Here is a 24,362-nt window from a genome sequence, read left to right as displayed (position 1 = left end):
TGGATCGTAGGGTCAAAGTGTGGAGAAGACGCGGAGAATGCTATGCTGATTGCTGCACCGATAGAATAACATCTTTTGGTGGAGGCAGTGTGATGGTGTGGGGCGGCATCTCCCTCACTGGAAAAACCAGGCTTGTCATCATTGGAGACAATCTCAATGCAGAGAGATATAGAGAAGAGATTCTGCAACCAGTGGCAATCCCATATCTCCACAGTCTGGGATCGACCAAGATGCGCCCCCCCCACAGGGCGGGGTTTATCAGAGACTACCTCCTGAATGTGGGAGTGGAGAAGATGGAATGGCCTTCCAGCAGTCCTCACCTCGAATGGGATGCCGTCCCACAGCAGTGTGTGACCAGGCTGGTGAGCAGCATGAGGAGGAGGTGCCAGGCTGTTGTGGCTGTGTATGGTTCTTCCACACACTACTGAGGCTCCTGTTTGTGAAATTAATAAATATTTTAATTGCCAATATGTCTTGCTTCTTCAAACTTCAATCATCCAATCCACCAAACCAGAATAACCGGTTTGGCATTGGCAGAGAAGATTTGGCAAATTATTTATGGGCGCAACCCACATACTCAGATCTGCTGCTCATTACACAAGTGCATGTTCCTTACAAATGGGGAACCATCTGAAAGGGAACTAAACAGGCTTTCCAACGATATAATATTTATTGCCAAAAAGCATTGTTACCACAGAGAAACAATCTACCAAACACAAAAGTCCTTACTTTTTGTGCTAAGTTTTTTAAAGTATAATTTTTAAGCTTTTATTGTAGTGACAGCTGAAGGCAGACAGAGAAAGAGGGGATGACACGCAGCAAAGGGCCACAGGTTGGATTCGAACCCTTGGCCGCTGCAGCAAGGACTCAGCCTCAGTACATGGGTCGCCAGCTCTACCCACTGAGCTATCCGGGAACAACCACTTTTTGTGCTAAGTTTATATATATAACTAATTTATCTGAACAGACTAAAACTGTGTGTGTGTGTGTGTGTGTGTGTGTGTGTGATGGTCTTGAATTTGAACCTAGAAAACACAAACACAAACATATAAATGAAAATATCAGGAATGAATCAAAATATTTTACAACACGTGAGTAAGTGTGGCGCGTAAATCAAAAGCATAAACCGACTGTTTGTAATGACGTCAGAGAGTTTTGCCGCCTTGTAGTTTAAATGAATCCGAGACAAACTACAAACATCGTGATTCAACCTACAAAACTCAGAAATTCCCCGATACAAAGTACATATAAGTAATGTTTTATCTCGTGTTTATCACAAACGTTACTGACCTTCTGAAGTTTGTAGTTTGATGTTCATTTGAAAGGAATCAGGCACCACCTGCCCAAGTCTAATATTTATGCTGTCAAATGCCTCATTTCTGACTTGTTGATGTCATACATGAGTTATCTTATGAAAGGATGTCAGATGTGTTTTTACAGGTTACACAAAGCAGTTCTGTTGTGTCAAATCACACATTTGGGATTCATTGTGGTTGTTATTAAGTTCACAAACCATGGTTACAGTGAGAGATACAAACTATGATGATTCAGTCTATCTAACCTGCTGCCACTCCCCGAGTGTCTCTCTCCCCTCTCTCTAACTGTATGTGTGTGTGGTTGCCTGAGTGCAGACAGGTTCCAGCTTCCAGTCCAACCCTCAGCCCCAGGTTCACACCCACCAGCCCAAGCTTGCCTAGGTCTGCACTCCCTCTCCCCCTCTTTTCAATAAACACTAGTTTCCTATTAAGTCCCTGTCTCCTGGAGTGTCTGCATGTGTGTTCACGAGCTCAGTCTCAACACAAACTGGTTAGGGGGTGAAAAGGTGAGAAGGAGGCGTGAGCCGAGAAAAATACAAAGCAGCAAGGGGGTATACTCTGGAGATTCTTTATTTTAGTTTAAAATAAGCTGCTGAATACTGATTTCTGATGACTTTAACTGGTCACAAGATAACACAGTTACAATATTCAACAAGTGAAGTAGAAAGTCTTAATTCATGAGATCAAGATTAGTATTTTTCTGTCCACTATGGTTTGAGATGTGTCACTCTGTTCTCCACTGCAGTATAATAAGAATACCTTACAATAAACTCAAAGGTACATTTAAATGCTGATCCAGGATCAGTGTCATTACCCCAAATTTAATATTTACTGACATTAGAGAACACTTTAATTCAGTCCTGTAGCTCACACATGCCAAGACGTTTGTACAAAACATAACAAACTTGTGTTTTCAGCTGTGTTTGCTCTGCTGCTCTTCCAATGCGTGCTCCTTCCAACGCCGCACACAAACTTACACACTACTAACTTCCAGCTAGCCCATCCGTGTTCACGCAGCACCACAGTGGAAGCAAAGCAGAGCAAACAAAGCCAAAACACAATTTTGTTCTGTTTTTCAAAACATCTAGGAATGTGTAAGCTGCAGGACACTTGGATTACTTCAGATGAGCAATATGGAGACATTTTTTGGATGTTTGAAGCCAAGTTGCCGTTCAATGCAGTTTTGTGAGAAACAAACATCTCGGCAAACTCCCAGAAGAGCATGATGAGTCCTTCTATCGGCATCGGGGTGAGTAGACGATGACAGAAATTTCATCTTCGGGTGGCTAAAATGGGTTTGAGGTAGCTTGTTAAAGGCACCAGGACAAGTTCAGGAACTGTTTGCATAGAGCATACGTAGCCTATCGTTTGGAGAGGCTTTTTAACCTTAAACTCTGGAAAACATTTGACATGCTGGTGCATCTTAAAAGACATGCTTACTATTCCTTTTTATCTTAAAGAACAGTGTTTTGCTCTGAGGTTCTAAACGTCTGTTTCTGTATCATGAGTAATATCCTACAAAAAGCAGAGCATCTTGACACTAAAAAGTGCGATATTTGGCCCCTCGCTCTTTTCATGCCCACACTCACATCCGTGACCCATTAAAAATGGCCCCACGAGCCACCAGTTGAGAACCTCTGGTTTAACTTGAAAATGCTGATCTAACTTCTTTTCTTTTGTCCCCAAAACGTAGCCACTCCACATGGCCACATACAGTATTTAATACAGTGCAACAAGTTCAAATAAAAATGACATCATTAAAACGAGAGAAAAATAAGAAAATAGACAAATAGCCACATTAACAACTGTGCCGTATACATGTGCACTCAGACTCAAGTTTGTTTCGCAGAGACAGGATTTTCGGGGACAGCTTAAGGACATCAAGCTCTAGAAGAAGCTTTTGAAAAACTTCAAAAGTGTACTTTGTTTTTGGGGGTAACTCAAATTCATGGCATAAATGATGCTCATGAGCAGGAGACAGGCCTTTGTAACACTTCCATAGTTGTCAAGTACCTCAGTCCCTTCAATAACAATGGACACATCAGTGTCGGATGCACCTTCATCTTCTTCACTTGTGTGGAAGACACAGATCCTCAGGACTTGCTCAGCCTGGTCCTCTTGAACTTCCTCTCTGCTGATATCCTGTAAAATATATGTGAATCCATGTTCAGGTGCATAGTACATATTCTGCTTCATTTTCATTTGGAATAGTATGTATATTCTGTGATGATGGTAAACCTCTTACAACTTATGAATTGCAAAGCACTACACAATTTTGTTTTTACCTGAATAGCCAGATGGCTTTTCTTGTGACACAGCTTGCTGTAGTTGCTGTTTGAGATGGCACTGTGTCAACTGTACAAAGTTGTTGCTTTGGGCTTAAGGACAAAAACACAAAGACAAAATAATACATTAAAACTACAGAATACTACAAGAAATACTACATTAAAACTAGAGGATCATGTAACCAAAATGAACTGTACCACTGTCAAACCAATGTATTTTGGATAATATTTGAAAATATGGCTCTGATCTAAAACATTACACCCATTTCCACATGTGTTAAATCTTAAATGAAGAAAATCCTGCATTTTTGCCGCTGTGATTCTGTTCCTCTCCTCCAAGAGCATTGCTGGTCTAGATTCACGTTGTTGAGAGAGAGCTGTGTCATATGCATCAAGAATAATGCAGAATCCAAATTGAAACAGTGTAAACGGAATCAGAATAGAGAACAATGAGGCTTCATATCAAATTATGAGCAAAATATAGACGAGGGGATTAGAAAGAAAGGGATCCAAACAAGGTGATGGTCCTTATGAAGCATGTGGAAGAAAATGATCACAGGAAATGTTTTTGGATAGATCATTTGAATTTTTTCCAATTTCCACAAATGAATCTGAATTTCAGATACTTAAGGCTCATCAGTAGCTCTATAACAACTCAAAAAGATGGAAAGTGCATCATTTCTACAAGTGGTGGTTCTTTTAGTTGAAATAAGACACATAAAGTATTTTCATATATGGAATAAAAATATACAGCCACAGTAAGAAACAAATCTGAAATGCCAATAAATGAAATCATATTTATCCTGATAAACTGAGTGACATTTTGTGGGAATGAACATCTCTCCTGACCTCTGTTTGCTCTGTCTCAGTAAGATTTTAGATTTGTGGCAAACTACGAGTACACTGCAAATGAACAAAAACCATAGCTTCCTCTTTAGCTTAAATAATGATTAGCAGCAGGGTTTTGGTGAGGTCTGGTAGAGGCTCTCCAAACCGACGCTGCGGATATTTGAAACGTTTTCTCTCCTCCCTTCCCCTCCTATGTGTAGCGGTTGTGTACTCTGTCGTTGCCTTGAGTTCATTATGCGAAGGAAACTCATCATTTTGGCAAACCCGCCATTTATCCACAGCATCTAGCGAACTATTAATCATACAGTCAGTCCCGGTTTCAAAACACTATTACAAACACTATTAAAACTTACTTGGTATTTCTAAGTTCATGGGCAATGACTATGAAACCTTTGAATATTATGTGAAAATACACAATAAAACTTACTCTTCCCACACAGTTTATTTATTACATGAAAGACATATATAGTTTTACTTGAATAATTCCAGTTCTCACTGATACTTACAATTAGAAAATAACAATTGTGACAGTTAACCTAATAAATATTACTACACCAAAAAATGTATGGCTGAACAGACACAGGAAGGAGCGCCACCTAAACACACTCAAACATTTACAGGACAACTAATGAGAAGATGTCAAAGTACCGCCCACAATGTTTGATTGACAGCTGATCTCTGTGCAGTGAAGAAACGCCACAACAATCAGCTCTCAGCAACAAACATGAAGACAAAATCAGTTTAAGGATTCAAACTCAGAGTTTAACACAAAGTCCCTGAAATGACTTCTGTCTATTTCAGTTTATAGAACTCAGCAGTGGATCCAAAATCAAGACAAAGTCCAGCATAGAGAGGCTGAGTGAATGTGGTCTGGACTCTGTGGAGGAGAGTCATGGTTTCAGAGACGCTGTAGAAGGACAGAATACCTGCACTGTGATCCAGATACACTCCAACTCTGGAGGACTGAGGACCTGAGACAGGAGTTGAGACATTGTTGTAATAAAAGTTATAACTGTTATTGTAACAATATAATGACCAAGATTTGTTATTGTATCCAAATACACATTCATTCCAGCTCCCTGCTCTGCTGATATTCTTGTATGCGACTGCTACATAAACTCCTTCCCCTCTCCACTCCACCTCCCAGTAACAACGTCCAGTCAGACTCTCTCTACTCAGGACCTGATACCAGTCCAGTGAATCTGTCTGGGTGACTAGAATAAGACTGTTGTTGACTCATTAATGTTACTTTTCTGTTCCCCTCAGATAATAACAGCCGTGTGTATGCTGTGTTTGGATCCAGTGTGAGTTCACGTGAATATTGTAAGAATCCAGCTCTGGTCTTGGGCTCTGGTTGTGGCAGTAAAACATCCACTTCAGTCACTGTCAGTGAGACGTTTGTCCATTTGTCCCTCAGAACGTCCTGTAGTTTATCTCTGAGCTCTGACACAGCCGCTGTCACATCCTCAAAGTACCTCAGAGGACGGATATTGATGCTGGATGTAGATTCACTGAGTGCTGACAGTGAGGGGTAGTTGTGTAGAAACTGGGTGTGGTCCTCTGTGTGTGACAGCTTCTTCATCTCAGCGTCTTTCCTCTTCAGCTCAGTGATCTCCTGCTCCAGCTTCTCCTGAAGCTCTTTGACTCGACTCACTTCAGTTTCCTGCTGGGATCTGACCTGCTGCTTCACATCAGAGCTTCTTTTCTCCATGAGACGGATCAGCTGAGTGAAGATCTTCTCACTGTCCTCCACTGCTTTATCAGCAGAGCGATTGATAGCCTCCACCTCCCGTTGAAGCTCCTTCACATCTTTCTCTCTGTCCTGGATTCTCTGCTGGATGTTTTGTCGACTCACCTCGAGCTCTCTCTGCCTCTCAGTCCTTTCTGCTGCAGCTGAGACTGTGTCGTGGCCTTTATGTTCATCCACAGAGCAGAGATAACAGATACACTGCTGATCAGTACGGCAGAACATCTTCATCACCTCATCATGACGAGAGCAGATGTTCTCCTGGAGCTTCTTGGAGGGGTCCACCAGCTTGTGTTTCTTAAAGGTGAGCCACATCATAAGTGAAGCTGGAGGTGTGTCTCACAGTAAGAAACCAGACAGAACAGACAGGACTTGAGGGCTTTCAGTTTTCTCCCAGTGCAGACATCACAGGCCACATCTTCAGGTCCAGCATAGCAGAGATCAGCAGGAGCAGCTTGGAGTCCAGTCTTCTTCAGTTCCTCCACTAAAACTGCTAACATGGTGTTTTTTACCAGGACAGGCCTCGGTGTGAAGGTCTGCCTACACTGAGGGCAGCTGTGGATTTTCTTCTCATCCTCTCCATCCCAGTAGCTTTTAATACAGTTCATGCAGTAGCTGTGTCCACAGGGAGTAGTCACCGGATCCTTCAGTAGATCCAGACAGATGGAACAAGAGAAGGTTTCTCGGTCCAGCTGAACTCCTTTCTGCGCCATTTCACCTCTCAGTGACAACGACTGTCTCAGTTTCACTTCCTTATAAATGAGGCCGGGTTGAGCTCTGATCTCAACAACATGTGTCTCTGCAGTGAATGGGGCCTGTCAGCTCTTGCTCATGTTGGTTACACCCATCTACAAACTGTAGATCTGAAGGGGAGGGAACAAGGAAATACATGAACAGAGTGTAGCTCGCTGTGTTTGAATCAGGAAGAAGAGGGAGGGGTTATCGAGGGTTTAAAGTTCTGTTTTATTGTCATTATACAACACAGGATTGCACAATAACATGCAGTTGTAGTCCTCTCCACTCACACACTGAAAATGTCAAATTCAAATGGATAAAAACTGACTGGAAAGGAGTAAAAGATTCACTGTGTCTAACTTCTCTTCCTGTACAAAGAGGAAAAACAGCTCAAGATGGCAACATGAAGAAAAACATCCAAAAGTTACTCACTGATTATTAAATCATAAAACAACTATCAAAATGTTACAGGCCTCAAGCATGAGTTACCCGTAAGCAGGTATAGTATCCTGTTTTGTGCAGGAAAAGCAGAGACAGGAGACGTTACTTGTGATCGCTCAGCAGGCTGTTCTCTGTTTTTATTTAACAGAATCTTTCTTTTTCACTTCATTTAAACCAACTTAGTGTTTTGTTCACAACAATCTTCATTTTGCAATTTACATGACATCAAGCTTTAAGGTTCATATACTAACCCACTGGACTGACATTTTACAAATGTACAAAATGACTGCTGAATGAAACAGAAATCAAATTCAAACTCCTAATTTGTACCATTGTTCACCAACAGTGACTGCTATTTAGGTCCAACACCACATTTACAGTAGCATTAATACTTTTAAGCCCAAGCTGTTCACATTTTTACTAAATTCTTAAACACAAAGTATACATAACAATAACAGGCCATCATTACAAAAATACCTTTGCCCTTTTTAACTTTACCAAAATATTTGATCTATATATTATTATTATTATTATTATTATTATTATTATTATATTATCCTGGTAACATGACTTAGATGAACGACTTAACAACTTTACACAACCGTACTTCACAAAGCTTTGACAAAACAAATACAAGACAGAGGGTATGTCAAGGAGCAGGGACCAGAAATAAAAGAAGTATTAAGAGGAGCGAGCAAGATTTCATTGCAGGAAAACTCAGTTTCTTAGCTGAGCAAACTACTGTTTTACACATCAAACGTTGTCAAAACAACATAATGAAGTCCTTATAAAAAAAAGTCCTTATAAATGCTTTGTGACAAGATATGACACACTACTAACCTGTTTTGTGCAGGAGAAGCCTCACGCAGCCCTACTAGCGCTCACCAAAGTGGACACTCCCTCTTGTGGCACAACTGGGAAATTGCACTTTTAAAACTACTACTCCCATGTCTTGTAAAGATTCATTAACATTTGACCTTTTTCACTGGCTAATACACAAAACATTTTAACAGTTGTGACTATACATTTGTAGGCGTCACAGAAACATTTTGAATGAATTTAAAGGAGTAAATATGTTGATTACACCAGAATACAATGAAAACAATACAATTAATGTTACATAATTACATTCATCCTGAGTTTTATATCGGAGGTGAGAAGATATTAAAGTCTGTTATTTACTTGCTAGTTAAAGAAAATGTAAAGAACAAGATATTAGAATCAGAGTGAGTTTTATTATAAGAAGGTTTTCAATACAAGGAATTTGCCTTGTTATCTTTGTACATAATAAACATAAAGTGCTAAAAACTATAAATAAAGGAAACACGGACTTTAAGACAAAAAGCACAAAAATAAAAATATTATAAAGAGAAAAATAAACAATATGTACAATATGACTGTTATATATATTTTTATTTTAGCTCTTTGGTTGTTTGAACTTCTTTAATGCAGGACGAGGCTGTTTATCAGAGGTTCTGTAAATATAGTTTGTGTTCAGGTCTTCAAAGTCAAATAAAACAAAAATGCTGAGATATGTCTACTGTATTTATTTTCTAAAGTTTTCTAACACCCCATAAAACCAAGAAGGCCTCCCAACCTACTAAATAACTAAAGAATACATAATACAGACAGAGAATTGTATAAAAAGTTCCCTAAAATATCAGGAAAACTGATCTCTGATCAATATTCAAAGGAAATAATCTGCTCAAACTTCATCCAAATCTCTGGTTTTACACAAACTTGCTGCAGTTATTGTGTTCACTGTTTGGGTTCATTGTTCAGTTTATCAGCTGTTCTCTGCTGTTATTGTTATTATTCAATATAATATGAAATATGTGTAACATATAGTTTACTCAGTGATAGAAAAGGTGTCCCTGAAGGATAAAGGCTGGGAGCCAGTGCCTTAGAGGAATGGAAACAACGAATCATTGTGAACTGAATGAACCTGTGTCTGCTGCTTATTGAACAATATGGATACAGGAAAGTGCAGTCCTCCATATATTCACATGTCAGTGTGACACCCGGCTCCTGAGCTGTGACAATAAATGGGAGATAAACGGTTTGAAGTCAAAGATGAACGAGTTTATTACTAAAATATAATGCAAGTGCAATCCCACAGTGGAATGATGAGGTGTGTTGGTCAGTGGTATCAGTGTGTCAGCACATAAATGAGGGCGTTGTGAGGTGCAGAAACTGAACTAATGACACGGCCGGAGCCAACCAAACAGGAACATGGCTGGAGGAACGAGGGGTCCAGATCTTCAGAGCCCTTGGGAGACTGGCCAGGTGGTCCCAGTGCGCCGATGAACTCACCCACAGACCTGCAAGTCACCCAGCACACACACACACACACTGACTTTAACCAGTGATCCAGTTCACTAGAATATTCACTTCAAATGTCTCTTCTGTTCATTTTAAACAACATCAGTAAACATCCCAGTTTGTCACAGAACAAAAGCAACTGACCTGATGCTCCCCCCTTCAGCAACCTGGTACCCAGAGCCAGTCCTGACCTCCCTGGGGCCTTCAGCAAACCTCTGCTAAGGGGCCCTCCTACCTGAGCCATAAGCCATGTAAACCATTTGCCACACAGTCACACCCACTGACAGCCCAGGGCTCCCACCGTCAGGTGGCCCTCACTCTTGTGAGGTTTCACCTGCAGCTCCCCCCACTTGAAAAGGCAGCTTGCTTCAGAATATTGGACTGGAATTCACTCAGAGACCAAGATTCAGCTTTCTCTCTTTTCTTTCTTTTCTTTTGAAAGTTTCCGAGGCCAATAACAGGTGAAAAACCTTCAAATACAAACACAAATAGACCTTTAAGAAAATGTAACCCAGAAACCATAATCAATCACCATAACCCAAACTCAAAGACTTCATTTAAACTACTAGAAATTAATCTAGAAAATCAGTAGAAAATACCAACATTTAAAGCACCAAACTAAATTAAATCCATTTTAAAGCACTGTTCAATGATGATTTTAACCCAACGATCTGTAGCAGCTTTTACCTCTTTTAACCCTTGAGGCACCTTGGGGTACCAAACGTGTACACTGTGCCTTTTTGACTTGTTTGATTCTCAATATATCGGTCAGTTTAAAGGCTTATTGTATGAAACTTGGCAAGGATTTGTTTTTTATTATTATTCTTAAAATTCAATGATCCCCTCTATTGTAAGGTGTACAGGATAGGAGATTCGACCCTATACCTACAACCTTTCACCTCGGGCCCAACTTGGACACATTGACTCCCATTATAACCACATATTTTTGATATACTGTAATGTTGACATATTATAATGCTTTTCCCATGAATACCTAATAAATCTAAGCCACTACCTTCAAAATACAGGGAAAACAGGTTTTAGGTCTGATGACCCCCCAAAAAAAAAACCTTGCCATGCTTGGTATAGGCTGTTTATGCAGGTGCATGTTAGAAGTGTGTGAGAATAGTTGGAATGGTAAATGGTAAATGGATCTGTACTTGTATAAAACCTTTCTAGTCTTCAGACCACTCAATGCGCTTTTACCCTCCTGAGACCTGAGCTTTTGTTTGGGGTGCATTTTCAATTTCTCCTAGCTATTTAGGATTAGTAGGACCTGATAGATGTAAAAACAAGCATTGTTTCTGAACAATTTGTAGTTTTCACAAAAAATGAGGAAATCAGGACTTTTTTTTATTATAAAACTATGTCCCCATATGAGGATGCAGGTTTGCAGGAGGCTATACTACAGCCAGGTTCCTGCCAGTGCCCTGCAGCTCAGTGGAGGAAGAGGAGGAATTAGAGTTAGAGGCAATGGAGGATGACACCGCTCCATGGAGACCAAAAAAATTGGGTAATCTTATGGTCCCCCACACATGGAGAGTCCCTGCCATTTACCGTCTGCAGCCAGCCTAGTCCTACAAGCCCAAAGCCAGGTCCATGGTCAGGAGGAGGAAGAGGAGGAAAAGGAGCCACAGCCAGGGCCCTCCAGAAAGCAGAGGCAGTGTGTCTTGTGCCCACAGTGCAGAAGGGTTTGGACAAAAGTGCACCAAATGTGGAGCACATGCATGTAAAATGTACCTCAAATCAGTGGTTTATGCCTTGAATTGTGAACACACGTAAACGACAATACACATGTCATCTTATGACAAAAAGGGCATAAAAACATAACAAATAGTAAACAATTGTAAAAACTCTATCTATGGTTAGGTCTGAAGTTGTTGAAAAGAGTTGAAGTGGTGAAAGTGAAAAATGTTAATATATGACATTTTTATTACACTTTTATGAGGAACCATTTTGGGTCCCCGGGTTCAAACTTGTATGTTCGTTTTAAAGGTGCCTCAAGAGTTAAATAAACATAAATCACATTTATCAAATGACTTTTTGCTTGAATCCTTTTTAAAATACACATTTCTTAACTGTACTTTTAACCCACATGATATTAAATATATCACATTTTAACCTGAATTTGATCACAATTTCCCAAATGCTCAAGTCTACATCAGTCTACAGTTCACAACAACTCCAATGAAAGCTACGAAAACAGATGACATCAATGAAAGCTCCCCGGCTCCTTCTTCCTTGTTTGAAACAAGCTTTAGTCCTGCAGTCTCATTTACCCAAGTCCAGTCTCTCCAACCATTTCTTCCACACACTGCTTCCTCTCACCATCCTGTGAGTGAGTGCCTCCAAACTCCCCCGATCACCAAATCATCTCCACCTGGTGCACTCAGTCTGCTGCCTTCAGGCTGGGAGACACACCCACACCTGATGCACTCAGGCAGGGAGGGCGCGGCCTGCAGCTCAACTCAACACCCACTACAACCCAGTTTGCTCCATCTGTCGGTCGCTGACAATAAGTAGATCTATACAGAACACAATCAGGTACATTCAATATTTACTGAATAGAATATGTTCTATAAAATCTTAATATGAGTCAATATTTACTACAAGAAATTGCAAATTATATTTCTATGAAAAAATAAAAGAATACAACATTAAGCTTTGGCTCTGCTGCCTGTAAATGAGTCCAGTCCTCACAATATTATACAATTAGCTTTGGTTATCCAATGTACCGTAAAACTCCCTCAACCACTGAACGCACCCTGCCTCATCTGTGGATGATCAATATGGAAAATACTATTGTTTATTTAAAGCAGTTTCAATCTTATTTGTAAAAAAAAGAAAAATTAGGATATCAAACAACATATGAATTACTAATCATTCACTTAATCTAGCTCTGAGAGAGACAGCTCATCTAGACCAACCTAGAGAGAGAGAGAGAGAGAGAGAGAGAGAGAAGAGAGAGAGAGAGAGAGAGAGAGAGAATATGCAGCTGACCTTAGAAAGAATGAAAGCTGAAGGTTTTACCATAGTTGTGGTATTTCAGGTTTTATTTGCACAGGTTTCAACAAATCAGGTAGACCACAATGCCCTTTAAATGAAAGGGATGTTGCCCCTTTAACAACAATATGCTCCAATCTTTAGGTTCTGTATTTGCACTGTTTAACAAACTTCATAGCCTACCTAAAAAATATGGGAACTAAAAGAACATAAAGTCTATTGGTATGTGAGGCAGATATCATAATATAGTAACACTGTAGACCAAAGGCTGATCAATAATAGCCAAATCCTGGCTACATGCTCATTCAGAACACATCAACATTAAAAAACACTAATAAAGGCTACGATGTACTGTGTGACCAAGTTTAAATGTCCTCATCATCGTCATCCTCAGCTACCAGTTCGTTGTTAAACTCTTCCTCTTCCTCTTCCTCCCTGTCCTGCCTGAGAGAACAGCTCTCGCCCTGATGCGCATGGCTCTCTCTCTTTGAAACAGTGGATCAGGTGGTCCTCGCTACCGTCAGCAGCCACTGTCAAGCCACACACCTTAAAGGACAATATTCCGTTAATAATCTTACTAGTACACACACACACACACACACACACACACACACACCCTGAAGGAGTTCTTCACCAGCTCCGCGTCCAGCTCGTCCCACGCTTTAAGGAGCCAGGCTACGAGTAAGCGGCGAGCTGGGGCTCTCATATTCCCGCCTCCCCTGCCATCCAGTTGTCATACGATTCATGCAGACTGGCTTTGAACGGTTGATTCCACATGACATCAGGGGCCTGGATGTATTTGGTACAACCTCCAGGTATGACAGCCATGGTTACGTTGTAGCCCCGCTTGAGCTCCACTTTGGTGGCAGCGCTGATGTGACATCGGTAAGAATCCCAGGCTAGCAGACGAGGACCGAAGTTTAGTTTCCCGCCACTTTTCTCAGCCAGTCTGCAGTCAAATCCTCCTTCATCCAGCCATTAGTGGAGGATGCTACCACCACTCCACTGATGGTTTGCATTGCCTTGACTTCCCTGACTCTCCCTTTGAAAAACCACATAAGGTTTCAGTTTTGTCCACCACGGTCAAGTGACTCTTCTCGTGGCCCGTAGTTTTAAGTGGAACACTGCGTACCTCTCGTATCCACCGTAGTCGAGGCAACCATATCAAACCAGACCAGATGTTCTTCACCTGTTTCTTCCTTTTCTCAATCAAACGCGTCGTGAATGGGACAAAATCCAACAGTTGTAGTCTGTAAGTTATTGCGGTGGAGGAATTTATCAAGCCAGCCAGCACTCGCAGCAAAGACGTCCACACCAGTGCAGTCACTCACCGTGGCGTGGATTTCTTTAGCCTTCTTCCTGGTCATCTTGCGGGAAACTCTGAGGTGTCGTGCCCGCATGCTGTGGATCCACTCACACACTTGTAGCTCCAGCTCTTCACTAGACTTCTTCCTCCCTCCACCGCGCAGTCTCGCCCTTTTACTGTCTTCCTCCGACAGACGTTGAAGTTCAGCTTTATTTTGTTCGGCAAATTTGACAACGGACAGCTTGAATTTCAGGTCGTACTTTTTTCTCGCTGCTGTAAAACGACGTTTTTGGGAATCAGCCTTTTTTTCTGTCTCTCTTGTTTACCATGTTACCGGTAAGTCTGAATGAATTATGCGTTGGTGTTCATAGTTTCTGTAAAATGAAGTGAGCATAGTGAGCATATAGGGCCGACTGGCTCTGCTGGTACCAGTGTGGGACTGCGGTCAAGCCCTAATATCGAGTATCTTTACTGCGCCAGTGTGGAGAAATGCCAAAATAAAAGTCCCATTTTTATGCCTCCAGAGATTGCATATTTGACCATATTTGAGCTACTGTAAAAACATATTGCTCAATAATTCCTGGCTAAGGATGGTATATCTGACTTCTGCACATCTAAGACTACACACACACTCAATACCAAGCATTTTTACTGCAGAAATTTGGAGAAATTTTACAATAAAAGTCCATATTTGTACCTCCAAGTGGCATATTTGACCATATTTGAGCTACTGTAAAAACATATTGCTCAATATTTCCTGGCTATGGATGATATATTTGACTTTTACACATTTGAGACCACAGGCTGACTTGTTTCCTATAGCTTTCCTTAATCACATGTCTTCCTTGTGTCCCCTCTCAGCAAGTATTTGAGAGACAAATATGAGGAAGAGACAGTAGGTACAATGCACTCAGTAAGCATGTGTGAATAAAGAATAATTGAAAGGCTTTCAATGTAGCATACGTCATGCTTCTTGATAATAGACGTCCTCATTGGACATACTTGTGTTCTCTCACTATAAGCTCCTCCAGAAGAATCCTCTGTCCTCGTCTCAGTTACTGGAATATCTTCTGTGATGGCTAACGGAAAACCAATTGCCAGGTAACCAGGTGAAGAGGACAGAGGAGGCAAACAAGTGCAAGTCAGCATGTATAAAAACACCCACAGACACACAGACACATCAAAGAGACAAACAGGAAGAGACTGACACACAGGGGAAGGGTAAAGACAGGAGAACATTGAGAAATGCATCCTTATGGTCATGGCTGCAACACTTGACAATGGCAATACAGAATTTTATTTTAAGGAATAATAAAACTTTGATAATTTGGTTGAATCCTGCTTAAGGGATGATTTCTGAATTTGGTGTTTTGCAGTTAAAGGTAATTATTTCCCCTTTTACAGATTCAGTGTGACAGCTGTTGCAGGTGGTTCCACGTACAATGCCTGCAAATGGACACAGCAGAGCTGCAAAATACCAAGAATATGGACTGGAATTTCATTTTGTGACAAAAGTAAACAAATTAGGATTGTGTAGAATTTTGTGTTTAGTGTTTAATTTTGGATGACTTTATCATCACTTTCTTATAACATGTTATTAAACATTTGTGTGAAATTTCGTCATGATTACTGCATCATTCTTGAAGTATAATGAAAAAGTATCACCCATAGCCAGGAAATATTGAGCAAAGTGTTTTTACAGTCGCTCAAATACGGTGAAATTTGCAATCTGCAGGTATAAATATGGGACTTTTATTATTGAATTTCCCCACATTGGTGCAGTACAAATGCTTGATATTAAGTATGCTTGTAGTCTTAGATGTTTAGAAGTCAGATATATCATCCTTAGCCAGGAAATATTGAGCAAAGTGTTTCTACAGTAGCTCAAACATAAGAAAATATGCCACTTGGAGGTATAAATATGGAATTTCATTGTTGAATTTCTCCACATTGGTATAGTAGAAATGCTTGATATTAAGCATACTTGTAGTCTCATATGTGTAGAAGTCAAATATACCATCCATAGCCAGGAATTATTGAGCAATATGTTTTTACAGTAGGTCAAACGTAAGAAAATATGCCACTTGGATGTACAAATATGGACTTTTGTTCTTAAATTTCTCCAAATTGGTACAGTAAAAATGCTTGATATTAAGTATACTTGTAGTCTTAGATGTGCAGAAGTCAAATATACCATCCTTAGCCAGGAATTATTGAGCAATATGTTTTTACAGTAGCTCAAATATGGTCAAATATGCAATCTCTGAAGGCATAAAAATGGGACTTTTATTTTGACATTTCTCCACACTGGCGCAGTAAAGATACTCGATATTAGGTGTTTTTTATTCATCATGGGCGCATGAAAAACTTTAATGCAACCAATGGGGGAAAAAAAAAACAAAAGGTGCAACTTTTAATATTTTGACACTAGAACAAGTTGGTTCTATTATTTCTTAGTATGAAATAAACCCACATTAATTTAACTGCATAGCAAAGCCTATTAAATAATAATAAGACTTTATTAATGCTATTCCTTTCACACACCTTTATATATTAGAGTTGTAAGCCTTGTTGTTTGTTGTGTTACAGTTCAGTATTGTCTAAAGTGTGTTTATAGTGTTAAACTTTACATCCATGTTAAAGTGCACATCATTAATGTTAATACATTCCCATATGTTATATTATACTGCAGTTTACTGCTTCTTTGCATTCTGCTAATCAACATTTCACTGTAATGACAATAAGATTAAATCTAATCTAATCTGCATATCAGAATAAATTGCACTGTATATCATTCATGTACAGTACAGTGAAAGTAATGCATCTCTTAGGTTTTTAATTTTTATTATTCAGTTTCTTGCGTATGTATATGTATGTATATAACTGGCAGTGGAATTTACTGCGATGCACCTAAAATCTGGCCTAGGGCGCCAAATTGGTTAGAGCCGGGCCTGCATTGAATATAACATGAATGATCCATAAAATATGTCACTTAGTTTACTCAATGATAGAAAGGGGGTCCAAGCACAGATTGAGAGCATGTGTGCAATAGAAACATAGATACTTGGTGCAGTGTACTGATAGTGTTTGACAAGAAGTAGTACTGCAGTATCTCACCATATCAATGTTGTATCACAGAGACTCTTTGTAGTGAAGGGAAATAATAAAAAGAGTGCACAAGTTCCTCAGTGTAGATTGTCCTCTGTAATTAAAATAAGAAACAGCAGGTGGAGCCAGACACACACAGACAGACATCAGTGAATCAGTCATCACTGCTGTTATCATTGAACCAGGTCAGTGAACGCACCTCGGCCTCTGAGCGAGGACCAGTCAAACACAACAGAAACAGCAGCAGCAGCACAACACAGAGCATGCTGGGAAACTACTATTCTTTAATGTCACTGGCCACTTGGTCAAAGTGACAGATACATAATATTGATCATTATTACTGTAATAAAAATGATGTGCAGTCATACAGTAGTCGTAGTAAAGGTAGTAGCAGTAGAAGAGCATGTTATCAGAATCACAGCTGATCTATAAGACAACATTTTATTATCACATTCTGCTTTGTGACTAAATGAACACACAGACTGTTGCCTTCAGGGACCACTGAGATATTTAAGTATAAAATCAGCACAAAGTCACCGACCTGCTGCTCTTTACCCTCACAAGAGTCTCAGTTTCCCCCCACAGTTAGCCACAGCTTCACTTCCACTCATAAAGGCAGTTCTTCCACCTCACAGCGGCTCACACTTTAAATTGAAACGGACTTTTTTAATCCAATGAGCTCCCTCGGTGCTTCATGTAAATGTGGACCCACACAGAGTGCTTTACTTTTTACTCAGCTAGTAACTGAAGCTACAGGAGGCTGTGTTTAAAATAGTTTGATGCTTGATTTACTAAATCAATCTGACGTTGTCATTGATGCTTAATACTTCAGTACTGGACAAAGGTGGAGTAACTTTACCTGTGATGCTGCAGTAAATCAATCACAGTTACAGGAACCCTGATCACCACTCTTTTAGATGCATTTCTTTGTTTCAAATTGAGGATCAAATACAAACCTCTTGAGCACAGCAGCTGTTTATCTCTTTATTGATTATGATCATGTTGATTCCATTTGTGTAACACCTCACATTTCCTCATTTGTACATAGACAACAACTACAAATGTCCTCTAGCAAATTGTAATGTTAAAATAATGTAATAAATGTAATTACAGATTTCTTTAGAAATGTACAAAATGATAAGAACAAACTATCTACAATAAAGGAAGGTCTGCTGCTTTAAATTTAAGGATCTATGCAGTGAAAGAGAAACAACAACATACAAATACATCAACACAAATATAACATATATATATATATATATATATATATATATATATATTTAGAGAGCAGAGAAATGTCAGATCAGCTAAACAAAAGCCATCATGAGCAGTGATAACCTCTACACTGAAAAACATTTGGAGTGATATTTACTTGGAAAAACCTAGGAAAGTTTTTGCACTTAGAAATTGTAAGTAAATTCTACAAGGGCAATCTTCAAGTAAACTTTACTCGCAGATATAAGTCTCTTTTACTAGCAAACCTCAGGTAATTTACTGATGTTTATTAATATGGTTATTGAATTTTACTCTCTCACTCTTTGTACGTTTTACTTCAACTCTGACTGCTTCAAACTGAACAATCTCACCTAAAACCAATGGCTTTTCAAGGTCATTTTTAAATACTTTGTCTAACTTTTATTTATGGACTATATTTAAGTAACATTTACACAACATTTTACATCATTTTTCTGCAGTTTAAATTGCCTAAATTTGTTCTTAATGTTTTTGTTTATTGAAACAATGACTTTAAAAAAAAACTGTTTAATTTAACAACCCATTTATTTTTCTTAAGTGAAAAAATATTTTTTTCAATAAAACATTTTCCAGCAAGTTTGCATGGCAAAAACAACAACAAGGTATAGTTCACCCTAAGATGATTTTTTTGTTATTATTTACTCACCCCTTTGTCAATAGAAGGATTGGTGAAGTTTTGTTAACATCCGTGTTCTTCTGCGAGTTTGAGAGACCTTTTTTCCACTCAACTGCAGTGAGCGGTATCTTAGCATCAAAAGTCCAAAAATACATCAATAATCAATCAAATGTCTCCATACTGCTTGTCTGAGGTAATCCAAGTGTCCTGTAGCTCACACATGCCAAGACGTTTGTACAAAACATAACAAACTTGTGTTTTCAGCTGTGTTTGCTCTGCTGCTCTTCCAATGCGTGCTCCTTCCAACGCCGCACACAAACTTACACACTACTAACTTCCAGCTAGCCCATCCGTGTTCACGCAGCACCACAGTGGAAGCAAAGCAGAGCAAACAAAGCCAAAACACAATTTTGTTCTGTTTTTCAAAACATCTAGGAATGTGTAAGCTGCAGGACACTTGGATTACTTCAGATGAGCAATATGGAGACATTTTTGGATGTTTGAAGCCAAGTTGCCGTTCAATGCAGTTTTGTGAGAAACAAACATCTCGGCAAACTCCCAGAAGAGCATGATGAGTCCTTCTATCGGCATCGGGGTGAGTAGACGATGACAGAAATTTCATCTTAGGGTGGCTAAAATGGGTTTGAGGTAGCTTGTTAAAGGCACAAGGACAAGTTCAGGAACTGTTTGCATAGAGCATACGTAGCCTATCGTTTGGAGAGGCTTTTTAACCTTAAACTCTGGAAAACATTTGACATGCTGGTGCATCTTAAAAGACATGCTTACTATTCCTTTTTATCTTAAAGAACAGTGTTTTGCTCTGAGGTTCTAAACGTCTGTTTCTGTATCATGAGTAATATCCTACAAAAAGCAGAGCATCTTGACACTAAAAAGTGCGATATTTGGCCCCTCGCTCTTTTCATGCCCACACTCACATCCGTGACCCATTAAAAATGGCCCCACGAGCCACCAGTTGAGAACCTCTGGTTTAACTTGAAAATGCTGATCTAACTTCTTTTCTTTTGTCCCCAAAACGTAGCCACTCCACATGGCCACATACAGTATTTAATACAGTGCAACAAGTTCAAATAAAAATGACATCATTAAAACGAGAGAAAAATAAGAAAATAGACAAATAGCCACATTAACAACTGTGCCGTATACATGTGCACTCAGACTCAAGTTTGTTTCGCAGAGACAGGATTTTCGGGGACAGCTTAAGGACATCAAGCTCTAGAAGAAGCTTTTGAAAAACTTCCAAAGTGTACTTTGTTTTTGGGGGGTAACTCAAATTCATGGCATAAATGATGCTCATGAGCAGGAGACAGGCCTTTGTAACACTTCCATAGTTGTCAAGTACCTCAGTCCCTTCAATAACAATGGACACATCAGTGTCGGATGCACCTTCATCTTCTTCACTTGTGTGGAAGACACAGATCCTCAGGACTTGCTCAGCCTGGTCCTCTTGAACTTCCTCTCTGCTGATATCCTGTAAAATATATGTGAATCCATGTTCAGGTGCATAGTACATATTCTGCTTCATTTTCATTTGGAATAGTATGTATATTCTGTGATGATGGTAAACCTCTTACAACTTATGAATTGCAAAGCACTACACAATTTTGTTTTTACCTGAATAGCCAGATGGCTTTTCTTGTGACACAGCTTGCTGTAGTTGCTGTTTGAGATGGCACTGTGTCAACTGTACAAAGTTGTTGCTTTGGGCTTAAGGACAAAAACACAAAGACAAAATAATACATTAAAACTACAGAATACTACAAGAAATACTACATTAAAACTAGAGGATCATGTAACCAAAATGAACTGTACCACTGTCAAACCAATGTATTTTGGATAATATTTGAAAATATGGCTCTGATCTAAAACATTACACCCATTTCCACATGTGTTAAATCTTAAATGAAGAAAATCCTGCATTTTTGCCGCTGTGATTCTGTTCCTCTCCTCCAAGAGCATTGCTGGTCTAGATTCACGTTGTTGAGAGAGAGCTGTGTCATATGCATCAAGAATAATGCAGAATCCAAATTGAAACAGTGTAAACGGAATCAGAATAGAGAACAATGAGGCTTCATATCAAATTATGAGCAAAATATAGACGAGGGGATTAGAAAGAAAGGGATCCAAACAAGGTGATGGTCCTTATGAAGCATGTGGAAGAAAATGATCACAGGAAATGTTTTTGGATAGATCATTTGAATTTTTTCCAATTTCCACAAATGAATCTGAATTTCAGATACTTAAGGCTCATCAGTAGCTCTATAACAACTCAAAAAGATGGAAAGTGCATCATTTCTACAAGTGGTGGTTCTTTTAGTTGAAATAAGACACATAAAGTATTTTCATATATGGAATAAAAATATACAGCCACAGTAAGAAACAAATCTGAAATGCCAATAAATGAAATCATATTTATCCTGATAAACTGAGTGACATTTTGTGGGAATGAACATCTCTCCTGACCTCTGTTTGCTCTGTCTCAGTAAGATTTTAGATTTGTGGCAAACTACGAGTACACTGCAAATGAACAAAAACCATAGCTTCCTCTTTAGCTTAAATAATGATTAGCAGCAGGGTTTTGGTGAGGTCTGGTAGAGGCTCTCCAAACCGACGCTGCGGATATTTGAAACGTTTTCTCTCCTCCCTTCCCCTCCTATGTGTAGCGGTTGTGTACTCTGTCGTTGCCTTGAGTTCATTATGCGAAGGAAACTCATCATTTTGGCAAACCCGCCATTTATCCACAGCATCTAGCGAACTATTAATTATACAGTCAGTCCCGGTTTCAAAACACTATTACAAACACTATTAAAACTTACTTGGTATTTCTAAGTTCATGGGCAATGACTATGAAACCTTTGAATATTATGTGAAAATACACAATAAAACTTACTCTTCCCACACAGTTTATTTATTACATGAAAGACATATATAGTTTTACTTGAATAATTCCAGTTCTCACTGATACTTACAATTAGAAAATAACAATTGTGACAGTTAACCTAATAAATATTACTACACCAAAAAATGTATGGCTGAACAGACACAGGAAGGAGCGCCACCTAAACACACTCAAACATTTACAGGACAACTAATGAGAAGATGTCAAAGTACCGCCCACAATGTTTGATTGACAGCTGATCTCTGTGCAGTGAAGAAACGCCACAACAATCAGCTCTCAGCAACAAACATGAAGACAAAATCAGTTTAAGGATTCAAACTCAGAGTTTAACACAAAGTCCCTGAAATGACTTCTGTCTATTTCAGTTTATAGAACTCAGCAGTGGATTCATAATCAAGATAAAGTCCAGCATAGAGAGGCTGAGTGAATGTGGTCTGGACTCTGTGGAGGAGAGTCATGGTTTCAGAGACGCTGTAGAAGGACAGAATACCTGCACTGTGATCCAGATACACTCCAACTCTGGAGGACTGAGGACCTGAGACAGGAGTTTGGACTTTGTTGTAATAAAAGTAATAACTGTTATTGTCACAATACAATGACCAAGATTTGTTATTGCGTCCAAATACACATTCATTCCAGCTCCCTGCTCTGCTGATATTCTTGTATGCGACTGCTACATAAACTCCTCCCCCTCTCCACTCCACCTCCCAGTAACAACGTCCAGTCAGACTCTCTCTACTCAGGACCTGAGCCCATACAGTGAATCTGTCTGGGTGACTAGAATAAGACTGTTGTTGACTTATTAATGTTACTTTTCTGTTCCCCTCAGATAATAACAGCTGTGTGTGCGCTGTGTTTGGATCCAGTGTGAGTTCACGTGAATATTGTAAGAATCCAGCTCTGGTCTTGGGCTCTGGTTGTGACAGTAAAACATCCACTTCAGTCACTGTCAGTGAGACGTTTGTCCATTTGTCCCTCAGAACGTCCTGTAGTTTATCTCTGAGCTCTGACACAGCCGCTGTCACATCCTCAAAGTACCTCAGAGGACGGATATTGATGCTGGATGTAGATTCACTGAGTGCTGACAGTGAGGGGTAGTTGTGTAGAAACTGGGTGTGGTCCTCTGTGTGTGACAGCTTCTTCATCTCAGCGTCTTTCCTCTTCAGCTCAGTGATCTCCTGCTCCAGCTTCTCCTGAAGCTCTTTGACTCGACTCACTTCAGTTTCCTGCTGGGATCTGACCTGCTGCTTCACATCAGAGCTTCTTTTCTCCATGAGACGGATCAGCTGAGTGAAGATCTTCTCACTGTCCTCCACTGCTTTATCAGCAGAGCGATTGATAGCCTCCACCTCCCGTTGAAGCTCCTTCACATCTTTCTCTCTGTCCTGGATTCTCTGCTGGATGTTTTGTCGACTCACCTCGAGCTCTCTCTGCCTCTCAGTCCTTTCTGCTGCAGCTGAGACTGTGTCGTGGCCTTTATGTTCATCCACAGGGCAGAGATAACAGATACACTGCTGATCAGTACGGCAGAACATCTTCATCACCTCATCATGACGAGAGCAGATGTTCTCCTGGAGCTTCTTGGAGGGGTCCACCAGCTTGTGTTTCTTAAACTGAGCCACATCATAATGAGGCTGGAGGTGTTTCTCACAGTAAGAAACCAGACAGACCAGACAGGACTTGAGGGCTTTCAGTTTTCTCCCAGTGCAGAAATCACAGGCCACATCTTCAGGTCCAGCATAGCAGAGATCAGCAGGAGCAGCTTGGAGTCCAGTCTTCTTCAGTTCCTCCACTAAAACTGCTAACATGGTGTTTTTTACCAGGACAGGCCTCGGTGTGAAGGTCTGCCTACACTGAGGGCAGCTGTGGATTTTCTTCTCATCCTCTTCATCCCAGTAGCTTTTAATACAGTTCATGCAGTAGCTGTGTCCACAGGGAGTAGTCACCGGATCCTTCAGTAGATCCAGACAGATGGAACAAGAGAAGGTTTCTCGGTCCAGCTGAACTCCTTTCTGCGCCATTTCACCTCTCAGTGACAACGACTGTCTGAGTTTCACTTCCTTATAAATGAGGCCGGGTTGAGCTCTGATCTCAACAACATGTGTCTCTGCAGTGAATGGGGCCTGTCAGCTCTTGCTCATGTTGGTTACACCCATCTACAAACTGTAGATCTGAAGGGGAGGGAACAAGGAAATACATGAACAGAGTGTAGCTCGCTGTGTTTGAATCAGGAAGAAGAGGGAGGGGTTATCGAGGGTTTAAAGTTCTGTTTTATTGTCATTATACAACACAGGATTGCACAATAACATGCAGTTGTAGTCCTCTCCACTCACACACTGAAAATGTCAAATTCAAATGGATAAAAACTGACTGGAAAGGAGTAAAAGATTCACTGTGTCTAACTTCTCTTCCTGTACAAAGAGGAAAAACAGCTCAAGATGGCAACATGAAGAAAAACATCCA

General features: G+C 40.0%; 2 protein-coding genes across 2 annotated transcripts in view; both read right to left on the bottom strand.

Annotated features, from left to right (window-relative positions):
• LOC127359649 (tripartite motif-containing protein 16-like) overlaps positions 1-6,951 on the bottom strand; it is a 43,760-nt gene extending 36,809 nt beyond the window's left edge. The window contains exon 1 of the mRNA XM_051393632.1: positions 6,530-6,951. Within this exon, the coding sequence (XP_051249592.1) occupies positions 6,530-6,910 (381 nt within the window). The 5' untranslated portion in view covers positions 6,911-6,951. The remainder of the gene's footprint in view (positions 1-6,529) is intronic.
• Positions 6,952-21,886: 14,935 nt separating this feature from the next.
• Positions 21,887-24,032, bottom strand: LOC127359652 (tripartite motif-containing protein 16-like). Its single transcript, XM_051393636.1, has one exon. The coding sequence runs from the start codon at positions 23,918-23,920 to the stop codon at positions 22,256-22,258; it is 1,665 nt and encodes a 554-aa protein (XP_051249596.1). The 5' UTR covers positions 23,921-24,032; the 3' UTR covers positions 21,887-22,255.
• Positions 24,033-24,362: the final 330 nt, after the last annotated feature.

Source organism: Dicentrarchus labrax, unplaced genomic scaffold (assembly GCF_905237075.1).
Source record: "Dicentrarchus labrax unplaced genomic scaffold, dlabrax2021, whole genome shotgun sequence".
NCBI lineage: Eukaryota > Metazoa > Chordata > Actinopteri > Moronidae > Dicentrarchus > Dicentrarchus labrax.
The sequence above is the reverse complement of the archived record's forward strand: the minus strand, read 5'-3'. Positions and strand labels throughout refer to the sequence as shown.

What these genes read in the sequence shown, in the direction of transcription:
- LOC127359652 (XM_051393636.1), bottom strand. Translation starts at nt 23,920, where the DNA reads ATGGCGCAGAAAGGAGTTCAGCTGGACCGAGAAACCTTCTCTTGTTCC.